The sequence below is a fragment of the Cucumis sativus genome, chromosome 7 (assembly GCF_000004075.3).
Source record: "Cucumis sativus cultivar 9930 chromosome 7, Cucumber_9930_V3, whole genome shotgun sequence".
Classification (NCBI taxonomy): Eukaryota; Viridiplantae; Streptophyta; class Magnoliopsida; order Cucurbitales; family Cucurbitaceae; genus Cucumis; species Cucumis sativus.
Window position 1 is genome coordinate 213299 of NC_026661.2, and position 19074 is coordinate 232372.

Here is a 19074-nt window from a genome sequence, read left to right on the forward strand (position 1 = left end):
AATGTAAGCCAATTGAAAAACAACTTTAAGTAATTTTCAAATATTCAAAAAAACTTAAAAAAGTACTATTTACAAATAAAAGTTTGTAAGCTAAGTTTCAATACAACGTCTTTAAACCTCAAAAGAAACAATAAGCGGAAGCAAAATAATACATCTCCTATGGCAATCACGCTTCCTTCCTGCCCCTCGCCGGTTTGCCACCTTTGTTACTTTTGCCTGAAAATTAAACATAAGAAGGGTGAGTATAAAAATACCCAGTAAGAAACTCTCTACTGGTCCCGTCAGAGGAAAAATAAATTGTTAACATTCTATTAGGACACCCTGTACAGTCGCAGTCTTGTGATCCCGTAGGATGTACATTTCAGTCTAACGCCCCGAGGGACGTACATTTCAGTCTAGTGTTCTGCAGAAACACATATCAGTCTAATGCTCTCGAAGGTGCAGAATAATTGGTGATCCCGTGAGACACCTACAAGGCACACATCCCAATAAAAGCTAACAATTTTTCCCCTCAATCCATTAGTACCATCTTTCAGTTACTTCAAAACATAAAGTTCTTTCACTCAACGTTCTAACAGTCAACTTATCTCACTGCAGGCCAATGTCTGTCAGTAACATGCTAATACATCAGTCAATCAAACTATATAGTCATAACGCCACTCAGTTCACCAGCACACAGTCATACTTTAGTATAGCGTACACCCAGTCTAAACGACAATCACAAATTCACATCTGCATCTCATACAAACACAATCTACAATTGTCGTCCGGTCTACATCCACACACATATATATATATTCAAAGACAATCACAATATGCATTCAACATCAAGTCTACTTCAATCGATGTGTATATATATTTTTTCAGTCATCCACAGTATACATTCAACACCGAATCTACATCCATACGTATATATATATATATATTGTCTCAACACATTTACTCAATCAGAGGTGACTATACAGACATTACAATTCAAAAGCATAGGTGAAATTCAAAAGCATAGGTGAGTCCAGTAGAAAATCCCTTACTTTCAAGTTAGTTAAGCTCCTTAACCACGTTGAAGTCTACAAAGAACGAATCTAAACATTAAGACAATTTCTCAATAATTCCCTTCAACGCATCAATCATTTAAATTCAACCCAATGTGAATTTTTACAACTTACCCAAATCTTCGCGAAACGAATTTCGTTTCAACCAGAATCAATTGTTTGCTGCAAACCCAAGGAATTCGAGCGTTACCTTCAACCTATAATCGAAATAATCGAACAGTAAACGATTTATCCAACCAACTAATCGAGCAATATTACTTGAGTTTATTTTGGAAACAGTTAGGAATTTCATAACTTCAATCTTACCAATCAATATTTAATGACTTGTGGCAAAACAGGAACGACAGCAAACGACCCAATCCTGCGGCAGGACGAAGAAGGAACTCGACACGCAGAAAGTTGGATATGGGGTCTTTAGTTCGGTTCACGGCAGGTGTTATTCGCGGAAGAAGTCGAGCAGCAGCTTTGCGAAGAGACGACGTGCGACGGAGAGACTGTATACAGACGGACGGAGAGTCGCGCGGCAGTGCAGAAAACGGAGGAGAAAGGAATCGGCGGCGGCTGGGCTGAAAACAGAGGAGAAAGGAGAGGGGAGACAGCCGGCGGTTACAGGTTCACGCGGCGGCCTTGCTTCGCGAACAGAGATGGCGGTTGGGTTTGGCTTCGGTGAACGGAGAAAGAAACAGACGTGGCGGTTGGGTTCGGCTTCGGTGAACGGAGAAAGAAAAGAAAGACGACCGGAAAGAAGAAGAAACGACCGGCAGCTTGTGTGGCCGACTGGGTGAACGGAGAAGAGAGGTTTTGGGGTGGCGGCCGTGGATCGGAGAAGAAAAGAAAGAGTGGAGATCGACGGTTGGAGGGTGCGGCTGCTAAGGTATGGGAGGAGAAGAAGAAATCGGGAGGAAGAACGAAGTTTTTTTTTTTTTTTCTTTTATTTAAATAATAAAAATAAAACTAAAATATAATAAATATATATATAATAAAATTTCTTTTTCTTTTCTTTTATTTAAACTAAATAATAAAACTAAAATATAAATAAATATATATATAATTATATTATCACATTTTCATCTTCTTTCCCCCTTCAACATATTTTCTTCAAAACAATCAATCTTGTACAGATCGAAAAGAAATCTTTTAAAATAAAATACATTCGAGTTTGGGGCGTTACAGAAATATAGGTTCTTTTTCTATCAAGTGGAAAAACTATTCATTTTCATCTTTCTCTTTATAGGTTTTGGCCCACTCGGACCTCTCGGTCGATCTATTGAGACGTATGGCCTCTTGTTCCATAAAAGCCTTTTTTGTTAGGTGACGATATTTATAGTCAACTTTCAGCAAAAAATTTCTATTCTTCTCAGCATGTGTAAGTGCCGACTCACCGAAAGGTGTTTGTTGCAAAGTCACATCATCTCCAACTTCCATTCTTGTCCTTTTGTGAACCACTTTCCTTTGTTTTACTTTGGTCTTCTCACCTAAGAGTGTTATTTGTCAACCAGAATGTGTAGTGCATGGTGTGAGATCCTCTACGATTCACTCGTTTTCTTATTTCTTATTAATCTTGCATTAAGACATTGTAAACATGGTGAAACAGGCATGATAGCGTGTGTAAGATCCATCTCTAAGTATTTATTCAATTTCAATATAAACTACCTGTTTTGCATACTTCTTCTCTATTTTGACCTCATTATTTTAATAAAAGAGGCTGTAATAACTTGTATTTCTATAAGTGACCAAAAAACAATATGTTGTGATCTTGTAGGACACCGTGCCTGCAATGTACATTATCCAACAACTAAATCTAGCAGTTTCTATCAAATCCCACCCCGCACACGTCCTTACTAGCCATGTGATGCGCGATATGACTTTGAGTATCTTGATACGTTAAACGCCAAGACACTCAAACTTGAGATTCTTAAGCTTTTGCTTAGTCACCTACTCACTTCTTACTTAACACTTTCATAGATTAGGCAATAAACAACTTAACAAAAAAAAAAAAAAAAGACAAACCAAAAACTTTTATTAACTTTAAACAAGGTGTTCTACAACACTTAATAAAAATTACATAAGTACATAACTTAAATTGAAAACAAAACGCTTGCAGCTCTTCTCACCCAACAAATTCTCAGTCTTTCCTTACTTGTGTTAACGCCTGAAGCCTGGAAAATAAACTTTAAAACATAAGTCTAAAAGACTCTGAAGGTTTTATAAAAACCTTTTCGCAATATACCTTTCGTAGATTTTACGTAAACACATCTTTTCTTTTCTTTTCTTTTTTTACATAAACATAATAAATCGCATAAGTACTCATTCCATAAGAACACACATTAGTCAACAGTCATTCCTTTCTTCAAGGACCTAAATCATTCTCTACGCAAAGACTCCTCATCTCACATTTAGACTACTGAGATGGCCTTCTCATCATCAACATCCGAGAATATCCTGATTCATTCATTGTTGCTCAGGCTGAGAGCCAATGCACATCTTTTATACATTGTTTCACCTCATTTCACCATGCACATCTTTTATCCATGCCTGCCTTTACACTTTTTTTTTATAATAGTTAGCTCATTGGTAGGAAATAGACTATTGGTTTGAACATCATTTCATAAACATTTATAACATATAAAACATGCTTGAAATCTTAGCACAAGCTTCCCATAGAAATCTCTTGAAAATATTCGTATTGATATCAGTATCAATAAACACTTTAGTAAGAAAGCTTGAAATTATGTAAATCACTTTAAAGAAACACTCACACTACTTGATTACTTAAACTTCAAAAACTTCTCTTTTTCTTCTTAGATAGCTACTTCAATAGCACTTCAATACTTTAAATTTTGTCTTTAGAATTTTAAAGTAACAATACTTATGAATTTGGTTGAAGACCACTATTTTATATACTAGTTCAAAAATAACTAAGTCACCCTTAAACTCTCTTGTTAGCTTGCTAGCTCATACTCTAAGTGGTGCACATGCTTACCTTAAACCTTCACACGTGGCCCATTAAGTAAACTTAGAAAATTTTGGGGAAGTTTCCTTACTTCTTCTCACCTAATCTTTCATCTCGCGTAGTACCTTAATCTCATAGTACCACATAAACGTCAAGAAATCTTATCGCGTAATCTTTCCTCAACACCTAATTTACTTAATTGTCAACATCTTATCGAATAGACTGCTCAAAACGTCCTCTTTGGAACACTTAGCTAATGATTCAACCTTTCTTAGATACAAGTCTTATACTTCCCCTTAGTCCAGAGAATTTCATTCTAGTCTAAAAAGTCTAAGATAGTCAATAAATCAAAATATGATCAAAACTATCAACAATATTCCAGTTCAATACATATCCACTATATATAATCATTCTAGTACATATCTCAGTTCAGTCATCAATGTAGCAAGCCATCAATACATTTTAGGGTAATTATAATTGATGACCATTTTATGAATAATACTTAAGGATATAGCAACATTTAAAAAGAAATTACAAATATAGCAAAACTATCGGTGATAAACTTCTATCATTGATAGAATTTCATAAATTTTGCTATATTTGCAATTTTTTAAAAATGTCACTGTATACTTAATTATTTTGCATCTAATGGCTAAATTTGCAACTATCCCTACATTTGAACACTACTCATCAATAGTCAAATCATCTTATACGGTACATTTAAACTTCATTCTAAGGTTCGGTAGTAGAAATTCGTTACCTCAAGATTAGCTAGCAATCCTTGGTTGACAGTCAATTTTCTTAATTAAATTAGTCCTAAACATAAAGGGAAAGTAATAATAACTTTACTTTAACAAAATAATCTCACCTAATTCCAAAAATTAATTTGCTAAGCACAAAAAATGATATTTGATGGGAAAAACCAAAACCCATTCAAAAGCTTACTGAAAACCCCTAAATGTTGGCTCAAAAGGTTTAAAAAGAAGTTGCAATGGCTTGGCTTACGTGGCTCGAGTAACAAAGGGAGATCGACTCAGATCTGGGATGCAGCTTAGATGTGGCTACGCAGCTCGGTGAGGGAGAAAGCATACATGTGTGTCTCAGTTGGGAGAGGAGAAGACCGACTTATAATATAAACGTGCATCTAAGAGGGGTGGAAGCTTCGTCTTTCGACTCGAGAATGGAAGAAAACACACTGATCATGCGACTTGAGTCCACGATAGAGAGGAAGCACTTGTCGAAGGTCGAATAGTGAACTAGTGGGATGCTCAGGCTCTTGAGACGTGGAGGCTTGACGAAAACTGTGTGACGGTAAACAACTGCTATGGTTGGTGAGCTACACGTGTTACGACTGATAGGAGAGGAGGTTGTAGCGGTGAACGGGGGCAAGAAAGTTTAACGGTCAGAGAAACCCTGATGATGGCGGTGGCTAGTATTGAAACATGAGGGAGAATAATGGAGAAGGAGAAAGGGTTTGCATGCAAATCTAGGTCTCTTTTCTTTTAATAATATACTACTACTACTACTAGTACATCCCACACAAAATGAACTTCAGACTAGAGTTCGAATTAGAGTTTATAAATATATATTACAATGCAAGCAATCTAAACATCTTCCAAATCTGTTAGTGATAAAAATAAATCACTGAAAGATCTTTAAGCAATATCACAAAAAATATGCACATTAAACTAAAGTATCTACTAACATCCCTAAACATACTCCAAGTTTATCTATGAAAGCATTTATCATTGATAGACTAAAACATTCACCAACACACCTTAACGCAAACAAACAGATTAGCATGCCGAAAAACAAGTTCAACATCCCTACACAAACAAGTTTAACATTCTCCAAATCTATCAATTAGTGATAGAAACATATCACTGATAGACTCTAAGCAACATCACACAAAAAGTGTACTTTAAACTAGAGCTTTTACTAACTTCCCAACATAAACAAGTTAAACATATTCAAGTTGATAGAAACATCACTGGTAGAACTTTAAACAACAACACATAAAAATGTACATAAAACTAAATTATCTACTAACATTCCAATGCAAACAAACAAAACATCTCTCAAGTCTATCAATGATATATAAACATATCACAAATAGACGTTAACCCTCAGTAACAACACAACACAATGAAACAAAAAATGAAGAAACCGATTTCAAACAAATAAAAAAAGAGGAAAATCTATTTAAAACTTATTACGACCAAACAGAAAACAAAAAGTGTATCTGGCTTGTTGTAGAGGCATTTTCATCTTTTCCTAATTGATAAATTCGTATTCGAACAAAAGAAGCTCTAGATGTTTCTCAAATGTTAAATTTGTATTCCCTTCTTGTAATTTCCATTTTTTCCACTAAAATTATCTATAAATGCAAAACAAATCAACGTACTGTAATTAACCAATGTTTTAAATCTATTTTTTTTGGTAACAATTAATTTAAAAGCTGCCAACAATCTCACCATAACCTAACCATACTTCAGTCATTCATATACATTGACAAATAGGCACGACAATAAATGTACCATTATGGTCATTTATTAACTATACAAAACCAAAACCTAACTTTTCTTTTTATCTTGAAATTTGACAATTGGTGGTGTGCTAAGGTGTTATTGTGCCTAACCTACGTCTCCCTTTCTCAATCTACCATCTTAATTATATTTATACTTCAATTTTAGAAGTCAATTACTGAAGTATGACAAAAACAATTGACAGATTCCAACCTTTAATGCTCATATACTAAAAGCTTTCCCATCGGTAAGATATCACTTTCCATGACGAACTTCTAATAATATTGCAACATAATTTAGTCTTTCATATTAAACGTTCGAATCATTATTTGGTAGATTAATAATTTGAGGGGTATCCACTACATAAAATAAATAAATAAAACTTATTAAGTATATTTGGGAGTCCTTCCTGCCTCAAAGATGAACTTATGAGTGACTTATTAAAATTAATTTTTATATTATAAGTTATTAAAAATGTAAGAAATAAACCCTAAATCCTAAACCCTAAAAAGTAAAAATCAGTTTTCCGAAATTATTTAATTGGAAGTTTGTTTTGTAAAACTATTTAATCATACAATGTTTCCATATTTTATTTAGTTTCAATCAAAGAAAAATTATTGTAAACAAAAAATTGTTGAAATATTTATAAGTCTATCTTGGAAGGAGGATCATTTTTCTATATTTCAAAAGTAAAAGTATTTTTTAACGTTAATTATTAAAGAATCATATTAAAATAAAATTTTTAAAAAATCACATTATCGAGGAATACAACAAAATTTATAAAAAATTACAAATATAGCAAAACTATCGCTGATAGACTTGTATTTTGCTCATAGACTCGTATGGTCTATCAGTGATAGACCAATATTTGCAACATGATGTATCGGTGATAGACTTCTATCATTGATAGAATTTGACAAACTTTGTTATAATTACAATTTTTTTTAAATGTTGCTATATACTTAATTATTTTGAATTTGATTGTTAAATTTTCAACCATCCCTTAAAAGTATTATTAGTTGAAATAAAAAAAAAATTGAGGTCTTGATTTTCTAGAATTCTCGTGTAGACGATCAAATTTTTCTAGACTTAGTCTCAAGAAAAAAAATGAATTTATAAAATTTATAAAAGAAAAAAAAAACTTCCTTCGTATAAAAGCTATTTCTACGACTAACGTTGAAAAAATGTAATAATTTCTCACATTTTTAGGTGATAGATTTCTTTTTTACAAATCTAATATAGCTTAATTGATGAAATAATTCCATCATAACTTATTTGGCTTATTTTTTTTTAAGGGTGTTCTAGGGTGGTAATACTTTTTCATACATAAACAACTCTCCTGAACTCTTTGTTAATTTACTAATTTTGTTTACTTCTGTTTTTCAAATCGTCCTAAAAGAGCTTAGTACTTACTTCATTTATTTTTTTAAAATTAACTATTTTTTAGTATATGATGTGATCGAATTGAACTCTTTGTTAATTTATTAATTTTGTTGATCCTCGTAAAAGAGGTTAGTGGTTACTTCATTTATTTCTTTTATAATTAACTAATTTTTAGAATATGTTGCACATCATCCCACAGTCACATGAAAACAAAGTAGAAAAAGAAACAATGATGTTTATTTCTCTTGATAGTCAATTATCTTGAGAAAAACTACTTTAACGAATACTTGACATGAGCTAAAATTGATTTTTGGAAGAATTAGTTTGCACATGGTTTTTGTTGAATTGATTAACTGTCAATTAAAAAAGGTTATCCTAATTCAATTTTGTTAAATTTTGTTGTTTGATAATTTATGAAACAATTCAGATCTCCGATATTTCTTTGTGACTTAATAACATCATCCTTACTTATCTTAAAGACTTATTAAAGTGAAAGTCGCTCTCACAAGTTAACATGAGTTCATGCCTTGTCCTCACTTACATGCATCTTAGAAAAATTCTCAAGAGGTCACTTACATGCTTAGTTTTGGAGTTTCTATGATCGAGCCACCAAAAAGGAAGGTACACCTTGTTGTTATAGATATTAACATTTAATTGTTTTAAGTCTTTCTTAACCTTATTTTCATGACTCTGAGATCCTTCTAATTCAGATGTGGTATCGGTTCATTCATGTCCTCCTCCTAAACTCAAGGCGTTAGAGTAATGTCCAAAAAAATTAGGGTAATTTTTTTACTTTATTATATATCTTGAATAATTTATGATTATATTATGAGTGTTAGATTAATTGGAATCGAAAGTTAAGAAATTTATTTGGTTTAATGTCTTGGATTAACAAAGTATATATATATGGGTATTTATATTTAATTAAAAAATTTCAAATTTGATTGAGAGAATGTTATTAATTATATAATAAAACTATAATTAATTAATGAGTGAAAATTGATAATTATATATTAGTTGTCATTTAGTTATGATTTCTCCCTTCATTGCGTAGAGAAAAGGTTTATATTTCAACCCTTCATAGTTAATACGAAGAAAAATGTGTAGGGTTTTCATAATTCTAAGAGTTACAAAGCAAAATATTTTTCCACTGGCTAAATCTGGAACGCAACTTCCATTCCCAAATTTTCTTCGAACGCAAGAACTTTGACATTCTTTAATTTGAGAACTACTGGTGTTTGAGCAAGTTGAGTTACAAACTAATGGTAGAGAGTGTCCTACCTTCACTTCCACATCTACAACAACATCAAATAATTCAAATAAAAATTAGTTTTTCATTGATTGGGACATGAAACTCTTTAGGAATGATCTTATGTAATTTCCATTTCTTTCTTATTTGTACCAAAAAAAATCACTTAGAAATTTGTAGTAACAGAGAAAAAATTAGCACTTCTTACCCGAGTAAACACAAACGGAAAGCACAACCATTGTAGTGAGAAAGATCTAGAAAAACTTTTGTGCATTCATCTTTTCGTAAGCCAAATCGTTTTCTTGCAATGTGATATTAGCTTTTGAATTAAACTCACTTTTATATAGTAGTTTTGTATTAAATTTTGGTTCATGAATGTTCTTAGATTCTCGATATTAAAAGCCAAAACTTTAAATTGCTTCAAAGTTGTTCAAGCGTATGGTTGGGATGTTTAGCTAAATTGTTAATTTATTTTTGAAGGTGTTGGAAGTAGCGTTGGGTCCCTTGAATTCACAACCAATTTGTGAATTTTTTAGGGTTTGGTTCGCCAATATCTTGGTATGTTAGAACTTACATTGAGGAAAGTAAGTGAGATATGTATTGTGAAAGTAATCAAGTTTCGTATTGTTATGCTTAGGATTACTTCGTGGACGTTAGTTGATTAAGGAGCTTCCCTAACTTTGAGGTAAGGGACTTTCTACTGGACTCACCTAAAGTTTTGAGTTGTGTTGACTGTATGGTTACATCGAAACTTAGTAGGAATGATGGTTATGATATACACATTTGGTTGCAGACTAAATGTTTAGTGTATATCATGTTTAATTGGATATATATATATATTCATATATTTATGTATGGATTGATGTGGATTGTTGAATGTATACTGTGAATGACTGAAGTTATGCATATACATAACTTGACGTAGATTTGATGTTGAATATATATGGAGATTGTCTGGGATTAAACATGCAGGTGTGGATGTAGACAGGATGATATTAGTATACTGTGCTGTATAAAATTTTGGATGTGAACTGGAGAATTTGTTTTGGTTGGATGTGGATTATACTAAACTGTGGTTTGTACTGGTAAATTGAGGGGTGTTATGACCTTGTAGTTTGTTTGACTGATGAATTAAAATGTTATCAACGGTCTTTGGACTAAAGTGGAATAGGTTGATTGATAGAATGTTAAGTGAAAGAACTTTATATTTTGAAGTAACGGAGAGGTGTTATAAATGATTGCTAAATGTTTAGAATGGACTGAGGGGTAAATTGTTGACTTTTATTGGGATGTGTGCCTTGTAGGTGTCCTACGAGATCACCAATTATTATGTATCCTTCGGGAGCATTAGACTGATATGTGTTTATGTAGAACACTAGACTGAAATGTACGTCCCTCGGACGTTAGACTGATACGTGTATCCTAAGGGATCACAAGACTGTGACTGTGCAGGGTATCCCAATAGAACGTTAACAATTTATTTTCCCCTAACGGGACCAGTAGTGGGTCTCTTACTGAATATTTTTATACTCACCCTTTTATGTTTAATTTTTCAAGCAAAGGTAATGAAGGTGGCAAACCGGCGAGGGGCAGGAAGGAAGCGTGATCGCCGTAGGGGACACTTTAAATTCGCTTCCGCTTAGTGATTTACAATATTGTTTTGTTTTCGTACTTGAGACTGTTTAGAAAATTTGAGGTTTAAATGCATTCAAAGACTAGAAACTTATTAGTTTAATTTTCTTGAAAGTTTTGGTTATTTTAAATTGGGCCCAAACAAAACATCCACCAACCACAAGCTTTTCAAAAATTATTCTGCTTCTGTAATTGCACTAAATTTTAGTGCTTTATGTTAGTATTTTGTGTTGTTTACATTTTGGCTTATCTCTAGCCTTCCTGTAATTTGGACACCTTCCTCGGTGCTTTATTGAATATAATCTTGCGGATGATGAGGGCGTTAAGAGGGTGCCCACCTAGTGGAAATGCTTGAATGCGCCTACTGACCTATCACTTTCTAAAAAAACGAAATGTTTTTATGTTAAAGTAAGGACCTTAACTTAGTCTGAAAAGTTGGGTTGTTACAGTTACACACCGATTCCAAAAATTTAATTTTAACTCAATCACTTTTTCTCAAATTATTTAACATACCATGATCTGTAAGGATTTGTTACACAAGGCAAAAAAACATAGGTTGGCTCAATCGTCCTACTAAAAGCACATTTCAAAATTTATCTAAAATAAGCAAGATAACCTTTATCATTTTGACTATAAAATAAATGGCTATCCTTAGTACTCTAGTACTGATATCAATATTGTCAAAAGTTTAATTAAAGCACTATTTACCTTTTTTGTTTTCTTGTTGATCTTTCCATTATTAATAGCTTCTATGTGCATTTGTTGACAGAAAAAATATTGATTCTAATGGCAGCCAAAAGCAAGATTTTGATTGTGGGAGGGAGTGGCTATGTTGGTAAGTTTATGGTGGAAGCAAGTGCCAAGGCTGGCCATCCAACCTATGTTCTTCTTAGACATTCTACTCTCTCCAACCATTCCAAGTCTCATATTGTCAACAATTTCAAGACCTTGGGGGTCCATTTTCTCTTTGTAAGTTTGTTTTGTGTTTTGCTTTTCTTTTTGTCATTTGCCAATGGACTTCTCCATATCTCAGACCACCATTCTTGAGTCAAATCACTCCGAAAAACTTCCATTTGTATTTTAGTCTTTAGAGTTATGTCCACTCAATTTCTAGACTAATAATTGTATAGCGTAAATATTGAACTTTCAGATTTTTTTCAAAGAATATGGTGCAAAATAATTTCCAATTTTAGTCAACTAAAATCATAATTAATTTTCACGAGTCAATCAATTTAGTTCTTTCATTGTGATATTTGTCTTTAGAAAATCGAAAAGAAGTGTATGAAACAAAAAGAAGTGTATGAAACAATGGATGGCGTGGGTTTTTTAGTTTTTTGACCTCAAACTATTGTGCAGGGTGATTTATATGATCATGAGAGTTTAGTTAAGGCAATTAAAGAAGTGGATGTGGTGATATCAACCGTAGGGCATGATCAATTACCTGATCAATGTACACTCATCTCTGCCATCAAAGAAGTTGGCCATATTAAGGTCATACATATATATATAATTTGATCTTTTCTTTTTCTTATTTCTTTGTTTGTTTATTTATGGTTCTTCTAATTTTGTCTCATATAGTTTTGGTTTAAACTTTACTTTACTTGTTAGAGTTCAAGTTCAAAATTAAATCAACTTAGCTTTTCTAGTTTGTTGAGTTTCCAATGAATAAACACTTATCTCTGAAATTATAGTAATTGAGGTGAAAATAATAATGTCAGAAGAACAATTGGAATAGGAAGATTTGATCGGACTTTGTGCTCATCAATGTACTTGAATGACAGTTGAGTTAAGCTCTTCTTACCAATATCATTTACCAATGAAAAACAAAAAGACACAGTAGGGTTTCAATTAAGTTTATGCTAATTTGTTTTGCACATACTTGCAATATAATATCTTTTAGAGAGAAAAAAAAATAATTGACATGTTTTAAATGATGAGTTTTGTAGGGAATGTAAAAAAAGTTAGAAACGATCTGTGATGAACAATAATAGGGATTTGAATTGGAAAAAAGTGGCATGACGTTAAGTTAAAAAAACTAGGGGAGGAGTAGGTAGGAAATTAACACATATATGTTTGAATGAGTAGTTGATGAAGAGGTTTTGGGCTTTGGGTGTATAGAGATTCTTCCCATCAGAATTTGGGAATGATGTGGATCGTGTACGTGGTGTTGAGCCAGCAAAATCAGCTTTTGCTGCAAAGGCTAAAGTTCGTAGAGCTTTGGAGGCTTCAAGGATTCCTTATACAATTGTTTCCTCTAATTTCTTTGATGATTGGTTTCTGTCAAGTTTGGCTCAACCTGAACCTTCTACTCCACCGTTTCCACCTAGAGATCGAGTTTTTATCATTGGAGATGGAAATCCCAAAGGTAACATTTTCTCTTTCACTATTTATTTACATGTTGGATGTGTTTCTTACGGTTAGATCAATGTTTTGAATGTTTTGATTCACCAACCATGCTTTCTTACTCATAATAGATTGTTTTTCTCTTTGTTCATATATGAAAGGTAGTGTTTGTGAACTATTTTGTGTCGATTTTTATTGTTTTTGTTTTCTCTTTTTTTTTGTTGTGGATTTTTGTTTAGAAATTTGTATTATATGTTACTACAATAAATGTCTTCTTATTTCTTTACTTTTACGTAGCAATGATATTTTTTTTCTATAATTCAAACTTCATTTCAAGTCGATGTTCCCTTCACCTATCACTAAGATCTTAACTTTTTAGTTTTTAAAATTTGGCTTGATTTTTTAAATCATTGGTAAAAAGGTAAATAACAAATAAAGAAATTTGAGAGGAAAAGTCGTGCCTATAGATTTTAATTTTAAAAAAAAAAAGAAAAAAAAAATCAAATAGTTATTAAACAATACGTTAATTAGTTTTGTTTGTTCCATGTTGGTTTTCTATTTTATTTTTTAAGCTTATTTATTTTCTCATATTGTTAGCAATATTCAACAAGGAAGAAGACATTGCAACTTACACAATTAGAACTGTGGATGATCCAAGAACTTTAAACAAAATCGTTTATGTTAGACCTCCTAAAAATATTTACTCCTTCAATGATCTTGTCTCTCTTTGGGAGAATAAAATTGGCAAAACCCTCCAGAAAATCTATATTCCAGAGGCTCAAGTGCTGAAGAACATTTCAGGTTAGTTTTGTTTTTCTTTTGTATTTTATGAGCAATAATTATAGCTTTTAGAAGAAATGCTTTGATTTCTTGAGTACGTTTGAAGTCTATATGTCTATTTAGTAGTCTACATGTGCAGTTTAAAAATGTCTTTGGTCTTGGTGATATTTGTTCGCCAACACACGAGAAACTCTATTTTCTATTAATATATTAAAAAACCAAACCAATTTATGAAAAATTTAAAAGAACAGACAGCTCAGTTGATTCTTCTTTAAAAAAGAAAGTAAGAACTAATCATAGCAAAAGTGAGAGGAACAACCATAAATTTCAAAAACAAAAAACATGAAAATTGTTATTTAACAAAACTAAACCGTGGTAAACAAATCGAGTCTAAATGTTTACCCTCTTGTTATTTGTTCTTGGCAGAGGCTGAATATCCCCTAAACATGAGGCTAGCACTTTATCATTCTGTATTCGTGAAGGGAGATCAAACCTATTTTGATATTGATCCATCAATTGGAGTGGAAGCCACAGCTTTATATCCAGATATTAAATATACAACTGTTGATCAATTTCTCAATAAGTTTGTTTGAATAACAAAAAGAAAATGTTTTCATCTTCCATACCATCTAATTAATTTACTTAAATAAGTGATGGAAGACTTTGGATCTTCCTTTTGTTTGTGTGTTTTGTATTATGCTAAGTGAACTTGGGTTTTATGGGCCATCTTCTCTTCCGTGAAATGTATACGTTTTTAAGTTATACTTAATTGCATTCTCGTTTAGTGTGTGTTTGGGATTGCATTTTGCAGTGATTTAATTAAAAAATAAGTTGATTTGAAAAAAACGTTACACGGCACCTAAAATAAATTTTGAAAAAATGAATTTATAAAATAATGTGGTTTAGGATAAACACCTAAAACTACTATAACAAAACCGAACCTAATGTTAAAATTCGCGTTTTTGATGGAAAAAGATGAAATTTTTCGGATTCGAAGAATTGATGACAGTTTTTAACTGTCATAAACCTATGACAATTTTTAAATGTCATTAAATATAAATAATAAAATATAGTTTTCATTCAAAATTATTAAAATATAATTTTCTCCCTTAATTTCCCTCCAACTTTTCATTAAAAATTATTAAAATATAAACTTACTTTTGTTTTCCCTTTCTTCTTTATCATCGTCCTGATAGAACCCAAAAAATCGAACCTTAATTAACCTCATTCTTCTCCATCTCCATGAACTTTCTTCTCAGCGACGGAGATCCACGACGACATCGAATCTAATTAACGTTTCGAAGACAACGACCCACACTCGTTTTCTCATCGACGGCGACCCACACTCGTTTTAAAGATTTCGAAGACAGGTTAGTGTTTAATACCTTTCACTTTTGTCTTTCCCTTTTATGAGTTTAATCAGTAGGTGTAAGAATTGGAACAAAACTTCACATTTTGTTTGATGTAACAATTTAATTTAATAGGGAGGAAGTTCGGACAGTGGTAGAAGGCCCTCTGATATGTTCTTATACTTTTTTTTTTTGTGGTTTTTATTTTTTATCTTATCAATTTAATTTCAACTTTAACCATGCAAAATTTCACATTTTTTCATAATTTGCTATTTAATTTGATTATGAATGGTTTGTTTAACCCAGAAGTAGACATTAAAATACACGTAGATGTTTTACTCTTACCTTAGCCAAAATCAATATATCAAAATCAAAGTTTTTATACAATAACCTATCTACAAAATCTCGATTGAATTTCTTAATTGAGAATTATAAATATTATACATCAACAAAAGTTACCTTGAAATTACTAAGTGCAGATTTTGTAGATATATGGTAAAAAAAATTATCCATAAAACTTTACGATCATGAATTTTAAGAAAGATAATGTCATTATTCATGATCATCATTAACGTTGATTTAGTTATGATTTCTCCATTTATTGCCCAGAGAAAAGGTTTATATTTCAACCCCTTTTTCTATTAACATAGTTAATAAGGTTATGAAGAAAAATGTGTGGGGTTTTCATAATTCTAAGAGTTACAACAGCAAAGTATTTTTCCACTGGCTGAATCTGGAACGCAACTTCCACTCCCAAATTTTCTTCGAACGCAAGAACTTTGACATTCTTTAATTTGAGAACTACTGGTGTTTGAGCAAGTTGAGTTACAAACTAATGGCAGAGAGTGTCCTACCTTCACTTCCACATCTACATCAACATCAAATAATTCAAATGAAAGTTAGTTTTTCATTGATTGAGACATGAAACTCTTTATGTAATTTCCATTTCTTTCTTATAATTTGTACCCAAAAAATTCACTTAGAAATTTATAGTAATAGAGAAAAAATTAGCACTTCACTTCTTACCCGAGTAAACACAAACGGAAAGCACAACCATTGTAGTGAGAAAGATCCAGAAAAACTTTTGTGCATTCATCTTTTCGTAAGCCAAATCGTTTTCTTGCAATGTGATATTAGCTTTTGAATTAAACTCACTTTTATATAGTAGTTTTGTATTAAATTTTGGTTCATGAATGTTCTTAGATTCTCGATATTAAAAGCATAAATACATAACAAACTAATATTTATTTCCTTTCGTACAAATACATGCATATTTTCTTAGCTAGGAAAGCATGCATATTACAACAATAATTTCACACGTTAGATAAGATGCATGCATTTATGGTCCAATTGTAACCTAAGTTTTCACCTACGTTCATGGGAGGGAGGGATGGACCTCATTTTTCAAGTCCTGAAATCAACACTTTAATAAAACTACACCATACTATCATAGATTTACATATAGAAAAATTATAGCAAATGACACAATTTAGGAAACTGAAAAGAAGCGTAGGGTGTGGATTTTTTGTTTAGGAAACTGAAAAGAAGCGTAGGGTGTGGACTTTTTTAGTCTTTTATCATAATTTTTCTTCAGTTATATATGCAATTATTTTATTCTTGTACTATACATATTTTACTTTAGTGTCATCGATGTAATTTGCCATTTTAAGAACCTTGAATTTTTACTATTATAATATATTTTAATATTACATATTTGGTAATAAAATTAACATATAATTATTAAATAATTAAGTAATTACATGTGAGATTACTTTAGAGTCGAAATTCCAACCAATTTTCCTTCTAATACTATATTCAACAAAATTGATCCATTCTCGATCAATTATTACTAAACTTCATTTGATCGTAAAAACCCACAACACAAGGCTTAAATCGAACCATAGTGAAACAAATCAAGAAGTGAATAAACAAAAACTTGGACATGTGAATACCATATCTAATTATTACCGTTATAAAATTAAATTATTGAGTATTTGTGATGATGCTAATACACTGTAAGCCATTATTTTGTAATAATGAATTATTTCACGTGGCAATATATGATCTCTTACTTTGGGTCAAGGACCCACATATGCAGATGTTATGTCATCGAACCTGGGTTACCAATTATTTCTCGTGTTCTGATAATTGCTTTTACTATTTGTTACTTTACTTGTTCTTTTAGTTATTGTAGATACCGTATTTTGTCGTATTTTTTTTCATTTATTTATTATTTTTTAAAAGAATTTGAATTTGAATTTAAATTTAAATTTTAAATCTTAAATCTTAATTCTTAAATGTTAAATTTATGTTTTTTTTTTTAAAAAAACACATTTAAATTTTAAAAGTAAAAGTTTTTTTTTCTCTCCTTATTTTTCTCAACCATCCCCTGTTTTTCTTGGTCACCATGTTCCAGCTAGGGGAGAATGAGAGGATTTTTTGCTCGGGATTTTTTTGGTGCCAGGAGAATTTTTTTGCTGGGAGGATTATTTGATAGAGAAGAGGGACACGTAAAAGAAATTTTTTTTAGGAAGAGGTGAAGAGGATCAACACACAACTTCTTGCATTTAAGGCAGACCTGTAGGTTCTTTTCTTTTATTCATGCTTGATGATACTGAATTAATTATTTGGCACTCATTTGGGTGCTGTCTTAATTATTCATTTAAATTAGTAGTTAATTAGTTTCTGTGTTAATCATTTGGCACACATTTGACATCTTTTAATATTTGCATCATTTTAATCATCTGACACCCATTTGATCTCTTTTAATTATTTGACACCCATCCCACATTCATTCTGTGTAAATTACTTACACCTATTTCTGCATTAATTAATTAACATCCTGGCAATACCCATTTTTCATTTGGCCTATTAATTAATTAGCACATGTCATATTGTTTTTAATTTTTGGCATCTTGAGTTAATTATTTGACATCCATTTGGCCATTTGACTATTTTGATTGTTGAGTTCTGCATCTAGTTAATTAATTTGACACCAATTTGACTATTTGGTTGTTGCGCTGATTAATTAGTTGTTTTGCATCTGTTTAATTATTTGACATCCATTTGGCTACTGATGGATTAATTATTTGGCATCCATTTGGGTGCTATGTTAATTATTTCATTTGGTTAATTAATTAAATGATGTGTTAATTATTTGATTGCTGTCTTAATTATTTAGCACCCATTAGACACCCATTTGGCATACTGACTTAATTATTTGCTATCTTTTTAATTGTCTAGCCACTCATTTTACGTTATGTGTTAATTGTGTGTATACATTTTGTATCTTGCGTTAATAATTATCAATTTGACATATGTGTTAATTATGCATTTGAAATTAATTATTCATTTGACATACACTCTTAATTATACATTGTTAATTAATTAGCACTATGTATTTGACAGTTTTAATTTTTAATTATTTGCACATCTTTAATTATTTTGGCACTCATTTGGCCTTTTATGTCAATTACTCATTCGAATTATTTGCATTCTGTATTAATTAATTAATCACCATGCATATTGCTAAAATTATTTGACATCCATTTGACTACCGTGATTATTTATTGGCATCTTGCATTAAACCTACTTTGGCACTATGCAGTTAATTATTATTTCACATCCTCGTCGTCTGGCCTGATTAATTATTTTGCATAGTTCTGAATTAATTAAGTATTTTGCATATTTCTGAATTAATTAATTATTTTGCATATTTCTGAATTAATTAATTATTTTGCATATTTCTGAATTAATTATTTTTCATATTTTTGAATTAATCAATTATTTTTCATATTTCTGAATTAAT

General features: G+C 31.4%; 1 protein-coding gene and 2 long non-coding RNA genes across 7 annotated transcripts; 1 reads left to right on the plus strand and 2 right to left on the minus strand.

Annotated features, from left to right (window-relative positions):
* Positions 1 to 897: 897 nt before the first annotated feature.
* Positions 898 to 1994, minus strand: LOC116404964. The gene is made up of 2 exons (XR_004217982.1): positions 1359 to 1994; positions 898 to 1249 (listed from the first exon to the last, which is right to left on the minus strand). It is a non-coding gene; the product is annotated as an uncharacterized LOC116404964 (long non-coding RNA).
* A 1052-nt stretch (positions 1995 to 3046) lies between these two features.
* LOC116404965 lies at positions 3047 to 6351 on the minus strand. The gene is made up of 2 exons (XR_004217983.1): positions 3812 to 6351; positions 3047 to 3598 (listed from the first exon to the last, which is right to left on the minus strand). It is a non-coding gene; the product is annotated as an uncharacterized LOC116404965 (long non-coding RNA).
* A 5130-nt stretch (positions 6352 to 11481) lies between these two features.
* LOC101209637 (phenylcoumaran benzylic ether reductase Pyrc5) lies at positions 11482 to 17960 on the plus strand. 5 transcript variants are annotated; one of them, XR_004217966.1, is made up of 6 exons: positions 11482 to 11763; positions 12151 to 12285; positions 12913 to 13159; positions 13735 to 13938; positions 15177 to 15287; positions 17683 to 17960. XR_004217966.1 is itself a non-coding variant. In XM_011660244.2 (5 exons), exons 1-5 carry the CDS (start codon positions 11581 to 11583, stop codon positions 15209 to 15211), a joined length of 804 nt encoding a protein of 267 aa, XP_011658546.1. In that variant the 5' UTR covers positions 11482 to 11580; the 3' UTR covers positions 15212 to 15506. The 5 variants fall into 5 exon arrangements, 2 of the variants coding, with proteins under 2 accessions (XP_011658546.1, XP_004148524.1); XR_004217968.1 differs by lacking the exon at positions 17683 to 17960 and adding an exon at positions 15917 to 16252; XR_004217967.1 differs by lacking the exon at positions 17683 to 17960 and adding an exon at positions 15402 to 15444.
* The last annotated feature ends 1114 nt before the right edge of the window (positions 17961 to 19074 follow it).